General features: G+C 42.1%; 1 protein-coding gene across 1 annotated transcript; it reads right to left on the bottom strand.

Annotated features, from left to right (window-relative positions):
• Positions 1–4098: 4098 nt before the first annotated feature.
• PURB (purine rich element binding protein B) lies at positions 4099–13366 on the bottom strand. Its single transcript, XM_032758155.2, has one exon. It carries the CDS (start codon positions 13175–13177, stop codon positions 12239–12241), a length of 939 nt encoding a protein of 312 aa, XP_032614046.1. The 5' UTR covers positions 13178–13366; the 3' UTR covers positions 4099–12238.
• Between the last annotated feature and the right edge of the window lie 309 nt (positions 13367–13675).

The following is a 13675-nucleotide window of genomic DNA, read 5'->3' as shown; positions in this document are numbered from 1 at the left end:
TGGCGGAGCAGGAGGTCAGGAGTTTGAGACCAGCCTGGCCAACATAGTGAAACCCCGTCTCTACTAAATATACAAAACTTAGCCGGACATGATGGTGGGCACCTGTAGTCCCAGCTACTCAGGAGGCTGAGGCAGGAGAATCACTTGAACCCCAGAAGCAGAGGTTGCAGTGAGCCGAGATTTCGCCACTGCACTCCAGCCTAGGCTACAGAGCTAGACTCCGTCTCAAAAAAAAAAAAAAAAAAAAGAAAGCCTCAGGAAAAAGCCATCAGTGTGCTCAACATAAATTCATTATCATTTTATTTACTGAGCTAATATAATTTTTTTCAATATATATTAATACATACATAAATGTGATGGCCACTTAACACTGTTGAGATTTAAAAAATACTTCATTAAAAAATTACAAAAGAATGCATACTAAATTGTTTAACAGCAGTTATCTTTAAAGAGTAGGTTTGGGGAAAGGAGGCACATTCATTTATTTCTTTACAGAGAATCTATACTGTTCATCTTTGTAAAAATGAGTTGCACTAATTTTGTAATAAAAGAAAGTTTGGAGACTATAACTTCAAAAAGAAAATAAATGGCCACCAACTATAAGGGGTACTGAGTAAATGAGGCAAAGGATAGGATGATTTTGAGGGGGTGAGGACAGTCTAGGGCTGTGTGGAGGAATTCCTGGTACAGTCCTGCATGTGAGAAGATGAGGAAGTGTGTGTGAGGGTTGAGTCTAGGGCAAGCTCTGTGTTACCCACAGGCTTGAGAGACTTAGTCCATTCTCTCCAACCTCTGTTCTACAAACTACCAGTGGATTTGTTGTGTCATCTCAGACACAGAGCATAGGAGTAAGAAGTTTGTCCTTTCTGTAACAGATAAGAGAGCTAATTTAGATGTATGTTTGCTCTTGTCCTTAACTAGTTTGGAGACCTTAATTAGGTCCACTGAGGGGTCTACATAAGGTACCATGGATGTCTAAGATAAGTTAAACCTCTGTTTTGTGTAGGTAATATTTCCTTTTCTTTTAAATTTCAATGGGGCTGTCTCTTGTAAGGAGTAAATGTCTGGGTCAGGAATGATGTTGCAAATCAAATTATCTATTGCTTGAATGGAGGCCTGGTTAGTAGCTAGGGAGACTAGTTCTTCCTAAAAGCTTTCTCTTCTTTCTCCCGACCCACTAAACTATAAGTCCCATATGAACGACAACCGTATCCTCTACCCTAGTACAATACCTGGAATATAGCAGCTACCCAATAATTAACTGAATGAATTCACAAACGATCTGAGCTAAGAATGGTTATTAAAAGATTCTGGGGCTGGGCGCAGTGGCTTACGCCTGTAATCCCAGCACTTTGGGAGGCTAAGGCAGGTGGATCACGAGGTCAGGAGTTCAAGACCAGCCTGGCCAACTTGGTGAAACCCCGTCTCTACTAAAAATAAAAAAAAATCAGCTGGGCATGGCGGTGGGCGCCTGTAATCCCAGCTACTCATGAGGCTGAGGCAGAGAATTGCTTGAACCTGGGAGGTGGAGGTTGCAGGGAGCTGAGATCACGCCACTACACTCCAGCCTGGGTGACAGAGTGAGACTACGTCTCAAAAAAAAAAAAAAAAAAAAAGATTTTGGTACTGAAGGTACTTGCCCAAAATCACACTGTTTAAAACAGTCAGGGATAGTCATGACATGAAAAAATACAAAAACTATAAAGGTAATATCCCTGTTCCTCCAGGCATTAGCTCTAATGCAGCTCTTCAGGCTATAGCCTGGCTGCATCTATTGTTTAAACTTGTACAGTAACAAACTTCACATGAATCTAAAAAATTCAAACCATCTACAGGGTTTCTAGTGAACCAAACCCAGCCTCAGCAGCACTACAGCAGACTAACTCATCAGGACAAATACTTCCTGAGACCTCTGTCAGTTGGCAACTAAGCTAATTCTTCCCATAAATTTTGTGATTTCTGCAATTAGTCTCCAAGCACGGTCCTCAAATCAGCAGGATCAGCATTATCTGGGAACTTGTTAGAAATGCAACTTAAGGCCAGGCACGGTGGCTCACGCCTATAATCCCAGCACTTTGGGAGGCTGAGGCAGGTGGATCACCTGAGATCAGGAGTTTGGGACCAGCCTGGCCAACATGGAGAAACCGTCTCTACTAAAAATACAAAAATTAGCTGGGTGCAGTGGCATGTGCCTGTAATCCCAGCTACTTGGGAGGCTGAGTCAGGAGAATCACTTGAACCTGGGAGGTGGAGGTTGCAGTGAGCCGAGATCGCGCCATTGCACCCCAGCCTGGGCAACAAGAGCGAAACTCTGTCTCAAGGGAAAAAAAAAAAAAAAAAAAAAAAAAAAAAAGAAATGCAACTTAAGTTCCCTCTGGAACTGCTAAATCAGAAACTCAGTAATCCATGTTTTAACCAGCCCTCTAAGTGACTCTGATGCACGCTAAGCGTTTCTCTGTGCTAGTAAAACCCCAGATTTTCCCAGTGAGGGACTACTAATATCAGTACTCAAGGATTCCATTTGCAAACTTTTCTCAAGATGAGTTATTTTAGAGGTTTAAGTGGTAATTTAGACACAGTGATTGGGAGGTGAAAGCCATACATTCAAGGAATGTTCTGCTATACTCTTGTTTTCCTCTGGCAGAGATTCCCAACCCTTTTTCTTTCTTTATACCTTAAAATCCCACAGACCACTGGTTTCACCCGACTGTAGACTAGAATCATCTTGGGGAACTCAAAAAGGCAAAGCATTACCAAAAAACTCCATGTCTGTATCTCAACGATTGATTCAGTTGGTCCGTGGCGGTGCCTGGGCATCAGTATTCAAAGCTTTCCAGGTGATTCTGCAGCCAGCATTGAGAATCACTTAGAGATTGTAGAAGTGGACAATCACAGTTAAGTTAGGTATGTTGTGTGTTGGGGGGGCCAGGGGCGGTATGGGCATTTCGTAGCAGGAGCTTCTAATATAAAGAAAACATATGAGAACTAAAGGATTAAGCTATCTCTATATAAAAAACCATCCCTCATTTTCAGAAAGGCACTATTTACTTATCAGTCTAGTTAGTGGTTCTCAAGAGTGTGATCCAGAATCCTCTAGGGTTGCCTGAGACTCAGGAGCCCGAGAGGTCAAAACTATGTTCATAAGAACATTTGCATTTTCCACTTTCATTCTCTCATAAGTTTATAGTGGAGTTTTCCAGAGGCTAAATGACATTATGATGTAATTGCTCTGATAGCTCATGGAATGTGTGCTTGTTATGTCTTGAAAATGTTTCAGCTTCTTGGCCGGCACAGTGACTCACACCTGTAATCCCAACACTTTGGGAGGCTGAGATGGGTAGATCACGAGGTCAGGAGATTAAGACCATCTTGGCCAACATAGTAATACCCCGTCTCTACTGCAATACAAAAAATTAGCCAGGTGTGGTGGCACGTGCCTGTAATCACAACTACTTGGGAGGCTGAGGCAGGGGAATCACTTGAAACTGGGAGGCGAAGGTTACAGTGGGCTGAGATCGTGCCGCTGTACTCCAGCCTGGCAACAGAGCAAGACTCCATCTCAAAAAAAAAAAAAAAAAGAAGTTTCAGCTTCTAAAATGGTATCTACGGATAAAGCCTAGAAAGATAAAACCTCCTTGGGGGTATTCAGTAAATTTAAGTGTAAAGGGGTTCCTGAGACCAACCTGGCCAGGATAAGTGGACACAATTCAGTTTTTTTCTTAAACATTAGAGCAAGAAAAGCCTGGCCTAATTTACCTTCTAAGCAATTACAATGTTGATAAACAATGAAAGAAGACTTAGCAGTTTCTTTCAAGCCATTGTAAATGATGGAAGAAATTAAAGGAAGCAAGTGGCTGTCTAGGTTATCAACCAAAGCATAAAATTAATTTGCAGTTTTGATTTACTCCACAAATTGCTTACTAGAAAAGGGTTACGGCAACCCAGAAGTTCTAGAACAGGCTATAGTTCAGATGAAATGTGCAATGACTTAAGTCATTTTAAGTGGGAACTCCTGATTCCATACCCATTCGTGAGCCCCAACAGATGAGATTTCCCTCCCCTATCACCACATAATTACTTAGAGACACAAGCACAAGATTGTCATTCACTTTTCTGCATACTTTATTTGTTACAAACATACAATTTTTTTTAAATATAGACTGTAAAACTCCATTTGCAAAAGTCTATTGTAAGGAGTGCACACCAGCAGGAAGGATTCTTACATTTTTTATCTGTGAGTTTTTCTGTCAGTTTTGCTAGTTAGTGGTAAATACGGGACCCGCCATTTTTACAGACCAGTCTGAAGCTTCTGACTGTATTCACATTGCTCTTTTGAAGCAGCCCTGCTCCTCTCAAAATTGATCAGAATCTGAGCTTCAACCTACAGGCAGTGAGATCAACAGCCCGTCTGGACTCTGCTTCTGAACGGTTTTCAGGAAGTGTGATTTCTGAATGGGTACTGCACTTCACAGATTTGTTTGAATTGCCCATGCAGCTCTATGTTTGTTAAAGTGCATTCTTCTTTAAAAAATAAGAGGAATAATCTTTACTCTTTAACCAAGGTACTTAAAAAAATGAACTTTTTGGTCTCTCAGCAGATATTCCCAAATTGATCCTATCACTACAAATTTTAGTGTTTTATTTACAGACATTTATAGGGTTACAGGTGGAGGGGACCTTATAAAATTAAAGATGCAGCTTCTCTTGAAGCAGAAATCAGTTCTACAAATTCATACATAGGAATACACACTTGGTTTACAATGCATAAGCATGTGGGTATTTACACAGAGATTGAAGACATCCCCAAAAAACACATTTTAAAGTGATTTCCAACGTAAACTCTAATTGTACATCTAGATCAGGAAGCTGTCTCCTGCTATCAAGATTTGGTTTTAATTCATTCAGATTATTTCTGTAGATTCTCTACTGGCAGGACATCAGTCCCAGCTTTGGAGTGAATAGTCTAAGGAAGCCACTGGTAGATATTGATTGGCAGTGAAGATTCCTATAGAACGGAAAGTATGTTATCTGGAAACAGAAGACAAATGAATTTTTAAAAATGATCTTGGAAAAACATCTGGATGGAGGCCCAAAATAATAAATCCCTACTATAATTGTTTTAGAACTTCAAAAAAAGAAGTCCAGATACACTGACGATCTTAGTTACTATTCAAATATTGATAAGTCATTAAAAAATAACTCAGATTTACTTGTCTACCGAAACGTGCAAAACCATGGACTCTTTATAAGTATGTCCCATATTGACTTAAAGCCAGTTTCTAGACTTTTTGCTCAACCTATTGACTTTCAGAAATTCAGAGAGTAGGCTAGGCGTGATGGCTCACGCCTGTAATTCCAGCACTTTGGGAGGCTGAGGCGGGCAGATCACTTGAGGTCAGGAGTTCGAGACCAGCCTGGCCAACATGGTGAAACCCCGTCTCTACTGAAAATACAAAAAATTAGCTGGGCATAGTGGCACATGCTTGTAATCCCAGCTACTCGGGAGGCTGAGGCAGGAGAATCGCTTGAGCCCGGGAGGCAAAGGTTGCAGTGAGCTGAGATCACGCCACTGCACTCACTCCAGCCTGTGCGATAAGAGCGAAACTCCGTTTCAAAAAAAAAAAAAAAAAAAAAAAACGAATCCAGAAAGCTTTTGTACGCAGGGATGACATGTGGGCTGGGAGAAGGGTTTATGTCTAATATCTCATCAGTTCAAAATGAAACTCCCAAATTCCTACAACACAAATGTGTTTAATGATATAATCCAGTTCTTCAATTCTCTTGGGACTCTCCCTGCAGTTATGTCTCTGAAAAAGGAATTTAACAAGAGAATAAACAAACCACTCACCATCCTATTTCTAAATATAAAGATTCTTCCAACCAGCCTGATCTTGCAACTCAGGGTTAAGACTGGGGACGAAATATTTGGCTTTAAGAAATAAGAGATGGCCTAAATGGATATTTTGGAAAAAGTTAGCTATTGAAGTGTTATTTAAGGTAAACGGGGAGAAAAGGACAAACTCATGCCTTCTGCAATATCCATCCTAGTGGACACTGAATAGGGCTATTGCTTTCTTTCCAATACTCTGGGCCCACATTTCATCATACTAAAAAGACATAATTAGTTTTCTTACCCATATCAATGGATATTAGATATAACACAAGGAAAATGAAATTTGCTTCTAGAATCAAAATCTGTTGACACTTAAAGTATAATTATACTTTTTTATTAAACTGTTAGAATCATCTATGGAGAAAAATGAATTTTAGCTTCCAATAAAGCTCTGCTCTTATTAGAAATCATACTGAGCAGTGAAACTACCAATATGGCAGTTGCTATTCTATTGTTTTAACATGGCTCTACCTATCCCAACTGGAATGTCTAATTCAAGAGACATGAGTTAGATTTTCAAATTAAATGACTGTGAATAGAGGTGATTACATTGATGGCATATTCCCTATTTCTTTAGGAAATATAAAATACATTCATAAAGGCCTTACTTGAATCAGGGGTACAGATATCAATTGGGAGTCTCTAAGGTACTAAGTTTTCGTGATGCAATTTTATTATTTTTTCATTTTCCAAATCTAATTTTCAGTACTGATAATCGGACAATTGTTCAAGTAAGAGTCTGTTAAATCCGTCAGTAATAAAACTGAGTTTTAAGACTGAGGGCTGGGAAAGGAGACTTTAAATAGCAAAGTCAGACATATCAAAAGAACTCATTATTCAAGAGTCCAGCTATCTGCTGAAACTTCTGGGGGGCTAATACTTGAAAATTAAGGACTTTGTTTTTTCTAAGTTAAAAATGGGGGAAATGAAGTTATAATCTGCCATTTCCACCTTACATTTGGAATTTTTTTTTTTTTTTTTTTTTTTTGAGACGGAGTCTTGTTCTGTTACCCAGGTTGGAGTGCAATGGCACAATCTTGGCTCACTGCAACCTCCGCCTCCTGGGTTCAAGCCATTCTCCTGCCTCAGCCTCCCAAGTAGCTGGGACTACAGGCATGCACCACCATGCCCGGCTAATTTTATTATTTTTAGTAGAGACCGGGTTTCACCATGTTGTCCAGGCTGACCTGAACTGATCCACCCACCTCAGCCTCCCAGAGTGCTGGGATTACAGGCGTGAGCCACCGCGCCCGGCCACATTTGGAATTTCAAATGGAGCATATGACACATACTTAATTCTTTTTTGTCTATATTTTCTTAAGGTAAATGTGTTTTTTTTTTCTTTTTTCTTTTCTACAAACTATCTCCCGCCCTCCCCAGCCCCACCCACACACCCATTATCCAGTATACTGAATGGGAGTTGTAACTCTTTAGGAAGACAGCTAATTGATTTACAGTACTCTAAAACCAACCCTGAAAACTGATAATCTCATTCACTTACTATAACTTCAGTGCTGTGGTTGACAGAAAATAAAAAGTTACCTTAAGGCTCAAGGGAAAGTAACTTATTAAATTGTGAATGCAGCATTGTTTACTCTCCCATCCATTGGAAACTAGCAAAATGCATTCTGGATCAATAATACAAACCTTCTAACATTAGCAAAGATTTCTACTCTTCTTACACAGAGTTAGAACAATATTCATATGCAATTATCTAAGGGAGCCTGAGAAACTATGATCCACATCACACAAAGATTTCATGTATTTCATGATCAAAAAGTGCTTTATCTTTGAGAAATGTCAGGGTTACAATGGAAATATACAATGTAAAGTCACTTGACATTTTTTCAAGTGAAGTACAAAGTAGAAAAGGAGCAAAAAGATGGAGGCTCTGCTCTCTGAACAGGCCTTGTGCATGTGACTTTTAGGGTGTACGAAATTAAAATTGTTTTAAGAATTAAAAATAGTGGGACTTTACACCACTATATTCTAAAACCTGAGATTGGACATCAAAACAGTCAACTTTGTTATTCATCAGAGCAATTCTGATACTTCCTAAAAATAGAAGATAACTCAACTGAATTAACTCCAGGATCAAAAACATTAACTTTCCCCAATCAAAAAGGAGATTGATCACTAACATTATACCAAGAGTGCTGCAGAAAGACAAACTCTCAGCAAATGAGTCATTTCTACATAAGCAAAAAAGTCACTTTTCTCCTTCCCTTTCTCACTACTGATCAAGGCCACACTATTTTCAAATGAATATCTACTGAGAGATCAGTTGTGCATTGGATAAAGTACCATAATTGGGTTAAAAATGAAAACAAAATTTACAGTGAAGAATACTTATGTGCATGGCTTACACACTCCAGCTTCTCAATTTCATCCACCTCAAGAGCAAGATAGATGCAAAGTCACCTTGTGTAGATTACATTCTACACCCCTGTAAAGCCAGTCACGGTCACATTTAACAAAGCATCTTCAGCAACTACAGTGCCTGAAGTGTGCAGCCGTTTACAGACCACTCAATATGAGGGCATTATTATAACCAGCCTCTTTTGCCCACAACCCTGCATTTTCAGATAAGACAGGATAATTGTTTTGTTTTGAGAAAACTGAAGCTTGAATCTCTTAAAAGACCTGCAATTTACTGCAAAGTAATCCAGAGGTAACAAAGGAAGCAGGAAGTTAATGGCTGCCTGCACCAAAAGCCTCTCAATCATTTTGCAGTAAATAATTATGGAAAGTGATGTGACAAGTAGCCATGTGTGTATCACAGCTACAGTCATTTATACCACCTACATGCCTCCGATAGTTACATAGGGTGTTTGGGTTTTTGGTTTGGTTTTCACTTTGATTTTTGGTGCCATATTTATATTTTGTTCTGTGCAGCATATGCACGGAAAAACTTGCTGCTGTTCCACTTGCTTAAATGATAGGTAGGGACAATAGAAACCAAAACATAGTAGGAAGAGTAGTAGGATCTCTTCACAGATTTTTGTTCTTTTGATTCTGTTCCTAAAATTTGGCTTTTCACCTTTGTAACTATGGTAGTTTGGGAAACAAACGTTCTAACAATTATCTGAAAAGAAGTTTTAGTTTCCTACTTCTCAGGAATATGACTATTTTGATTAGCTGGGATGTTTGCCAAGCTTAAAAAAAAAAAAAGGCTCAAAATTATTCATAGCAACAACTGAAAAACAACAAAATTGGTTGTTTCCCATGTCTGCACAATGCCATTATCTGACTGGAATTAACAAAGACCATTTCCTTTAATAAGCTATTAATAATATTTACGAATGAATCTGTGTTTTGCAGGTTTCTATTGTCCCTAGTGGCTGGAGTGAAGATCAGTGAAATGCTACAATTAATCCACAGCCTTCTGCAATCTTCCTGCAGTGGGAAGAGAGGCCATGAACCATCCCTTGCAGGAGAAACAAACCTTAGAGATTGGTTAAGACTTAAAAACCCACCACTATGACATTACCACTTAATCTTACATAGGCAGGTCAAAATTTTAATATAAATTACTTTTGCCAACACATAGCTTATGCATTCTTTGCTCCTTTTTTTGGAGGATTCTCAAATTGGTATCTAAAGATTTACATATGATATATTACTGTTATATGGTCTAATGACTAAGAAAATTTCTCTGGTAACCAAAGCTGATGCCATATATGGTAGTGTTCTTGGCATATACTCTATATGCCTCAGACCACTTCCACATTCTTTCTATTCAGCTAATTATAGCTTAGTAGCCACTGGTGAAGGATTGTGAAGACCCTGTCATTTCTACAGAATAGAAAGGCAAGGCTAGTTACTGCAATTCAGCCAAACAAAAAGAAAAAAGAATAAACCAATCCCTTGAAAAGGAGAGGTACTGCACCTTTGCAAAATTGAACTGGCTCACTGCAGCTGAGCAACAGAACCACCACTGAAGCAAGAAAACAAGTTGGTCTATACAAGAATTGTACATGGTTTGAAAATGAAAATGTTACAGCTATCAACTAATAGCTGCAACCTAAATTTTCATTGCTGCCTCAGAGTTGAAACTTAAACAGTTTCTGCAAACCTAATGCTAGCTTTTCAGCTCCTTTACTAAAACTATTTAGAAATTTGTTCTCCGCAGCAAAGAAATAAACACTCAAAACACATAGGTAAATACAGCAGGACATTATTGAAAACAGCTGCCTTGTAGTACAAAATACAGTACAAGTATACGGATGTCATTAAAACATCAAAAATACTATTGCTCCCATACAATTTAGGAAACATTCTTTGCAACGGAGAAAAATTTAAAAGAAAAGCTTTAAAAAAATCTGTTTAAAAATTCTACTGTGGATGATGAGAGTAGAGAAATAGTCTGAAAAGGGCACCAATGTTTGTGGCTCTTCCACTTTTTTTTTTTAATCTAAGAGCAACAATATTCTGCATAATCTATTTTTTTAAAAAAAGCCTAATTTTATGTACACAATTATTTCCCGCCCTCTCAGCCACAAATACATGAAAACCTTTTTGTATATTACTCATTTCCCAATAAATACAAAAAGATTGTATAGATTGAATAATACCAAAATAAGGTAATAAAAAGGATATGCAATAAATTAAAAAGGCAGCTCAAATAAGGGGCAGGCATGCAGTTACAAAAAAAAAATACTAAGATTGTGGAGGTGGGGTTACTTGCCTCCTGGTTGAGGTGTCACACAAAGAATACCTGAAAACTTTGGAAAGAAGGTTAGCTCCCATTCAATTCAAAGTTACCTAGGTCTATGACATTTCTAGGAATACCTTTTGATGGGGTAGGATTAACTTGATTAGTAAAAATCATTTCTACTGAAAATCCATTTAAAATATAGAAGAGGCGATCCTTGAAAACCCCAACTTTTATTCTTGAAAGACAGCTGGATTAACTGGCAAAAGCCAGTTTGTTGAAATTTCAAGATGGTATAAAAATGCTTCCAGGATATAGTCAGCATATTCACGTTCACTTCAGTTCCATTCACAGATGGATTTCAGCTTCCACCGGGTGCACTGCTTGAATCACTCATCCATCATTTGCCAACTCTGATTGTGAGGTACTGATACAATGGATCAAGTTCTTAAAAATTTTAAAAGAATAAATGATGCTGGAATTCTGGACCTGAGGATCTTTAGTATTTGAACAAATCCACAGATTAAACTGAAGGTAAATAAAGACTTCAGTTTTGGTTATTTCCAACTTTTCCGTGAGGATGTATATCCATTAAAGCTCAGGCTTATAGCCACACTGTTCCTTTTGTAGGTAATCTTCAAGTTTTATGGTTTAAAATCCAGCCAACCAGTGGCTGTAACAGCCGAATTAGCCATAATTCACTGGCTCACACAGTGGAGATCTGGCTCTCATTCATACCAAAGCATTTCTTGGTAATGACCTCCATATTTAGAGATCAGGGGAAGAACTTTAGTGAGCAGCAACCAATCCACTCAAACAGTCTGCCTTGTGCTTTATGCCTGACTTTTTCTTGTGCCTACCTCAGCAACCCCCAATGTAAAACTGCTTTTATCTTCGAAAGCTTTTTGTCAACTTTGAAACTATTTTAGTAACGGATTCTACTCCAAGCACTGCTATCTGAATCCACTGGCATCCTGGAAAACAATTCTGCAAAGAAAAGACATTTGCCTTGGTCCAGGTTCCATGCAAAACCATTTTTTTAAAAAACGGATCCAATTTGGTTCTGTATTCTTAGATGGCTTCTTGAAATCTTATTTTTAACCTGTTCATGATTATCCCAAGTTGCATTTCTTTTCGTGAACCTGAACCCTCAGAACTGGATAATTGTAAAGGCCTCTCTTCTCAAGGATTCCACGAAGACCTAGATCCAAAATGCTGATTTCAATGGAGGTGAAGGGATAGACACTGCAACAGCGAGGCCTAGAGAGATCTTTTATGCCAGATTACCCAGGTGCAACCTAAATGCAACTGTTATCAATGGTCTGGGTAACTTGGACATGTTTCTTGCCCTGGATGTGCAAGGATCTATTCCCTCCAGGGATTATCCTGATGGGTTTAGGAACCTCAGTTGAGAAACAACAGAAGCTGAGACAATTTTACGCAGGTGAGGAGATGCTGTTTTCCTCTTTGCAGGTTGCTGTCAGTTCCTTGGAACTTGACTGCTTTTCTCAAGTTGTCCGTCACTGTTCTCTTATGATTATTTCTCTTAACTATATTATGTTTTGTTTTTTCCCTCTGCGGCCTCCCTTGCTCCCTCTCCACTAGCTCACTGGGGATGAGCAGGAAGAGGAATTCTCTAGCCAAGGGGATGGTGGTTGGGTGGAGGAGGCCTGTAAGGGAAGCTGCCCGTTTCAATCCTCATCCACCTCCTCACCCTCTGACTCTTCGCCGCCGCCGCTGCCCCCACCACGTCGCTCATAAAGCTTATCCCTCTGTCGTTCCTGGATTTCTTTCATCTCATCCGCATACCGGCAAAAGGCGCCTCCGAACTTGCCCCAGGCTTTGAAGGGCACGGTGATGGCATTGCGGTAGGACGGCTTCACTTCGCTTACTCGCAGAAACACCCCGTATTTGTTGCAGCCCACATCGAAGAAGAAGCGCTTGGAGTCCACGGTGATGGAGGTGCCCTCCGGGAGCTCTCCATACAGGCCGCCCCCTGGGCCCCCGGCGCCGCCTCCCGGGCCGCCTGCCAGCTCGTCGTCCTCGCCTCCGTAGTCATCTATGAGCTTGGCCAGCGCGTCGCGGAACTCGATGAGGCCCTGCGCAGGCAGCGCGATGGTCTGGCCGCTCTGCAAGCCGCCAGGCCCGGGGCCCGCGCCGAAGCCGCCACCGCCGCGGTTGACCGTTTGGCGGATGCGGAGGAAGCGGCCGCGCTGGTTCTCCTTGAGGTCCAGGTAGTACTTGCGGTTCTCACGCACCAGAAATTCGCTCTTGAGCGCGCGCCGCGGCCCGCCGCCCTCCTCGGCGCCCGCCGCCAGCTGCTCGGGGCTGCTAGGGCCCAACTGCGCGTAGTGCTCTATGAAGTCGCCCAGCGAGTCGCGGAACTCGGCGGCCACCGCCATGGACAGCGTGAGGCGGCTCTTGGAACCGCCCGCGCCCACCTCGGCGATCTTGAGGAAGCGGCCCTTGGCATTCTGCTTCACATCTAAGTAGAAGCGCTTGTTCTGGATGTCCAACCGCTTCGAGGCCAGCTCCTGCGTCTCCTGCTCGCCGCCGCCGCGGGACGCGGGCTGGAACCCGCCCGGCCCACCGCCGCCGCCGCGCTCGCTGCCGCTGTCGCCGTCCGCCATCTTCTAGGCCGCCGCCTCGCCGCCACCGCCCGCCGCGCTCGCGCCCCCGCCCTCCGCCCTGCGGCTCGCGCTCCGGGGCCCCCCAGCCTCGCCCGCCCGGCTCGCTCACGCGCTCCCGCCGCTCATCGCCGGCCGCCGCCGCCCCCCCATCGCCTCCGCGCCCCGCCCCCGCGACTTCCGTGCAGCCCTAGCCACTTCCGGCGCGCGACTTCCCGTGAAGTCACTCCGTCCCGCCGTCCGCGGCCTCGCGGCCGGAAGCGCCGCGGCTGCGTGGCGCAGAGGGGTGACGTCAGGGGCCGCGCTGGACGGGCGGCAAGCTGGGAGTAGGCTAGTGCTACTGCTCGGTTTCTAGGTCTGGGGACTTGCCAGCCTTAGCGTGACTCAGCCGCCCGCTGCGTGTGTCTACGCGCCTCTTCCCATGACACTTTTACTTTAGACTCCGGTGTCGTCCACTTCTCTCCTCGCTTCCGGGGCGTTAGCTGAGCATACTCAGGCCCC

The sequence above is a fragment of the Hylobates moloch genome, unplaced genomic scaffold (assembly GCF_009828535.3).
Source record: "Hylobates moloch isolate HMO894 unplaced genomic scaffold, HMol_V3 SCAFFOLD_1, whole genome shotgun sequence".
NCBI classification, from domain to species: domain Eukaryota; kingdom Metazoa; phylum Chordata; class Mammalia; order Primates; family Hylobatidae; genus Hylobates; species Hylobates moloch.
This window is presented reverse-complemented; position numbering and strand designations above follow the sequence as displayed.

Coding starts and splice junctions, on each gene's coding strand:
- PURB (XM_032758155.2), bottom strand. CDS start 13,177: ATGGCGGACGGCGACAGCGGCAGCGAGCGCGGCGGCGGCGGTGGGCCG.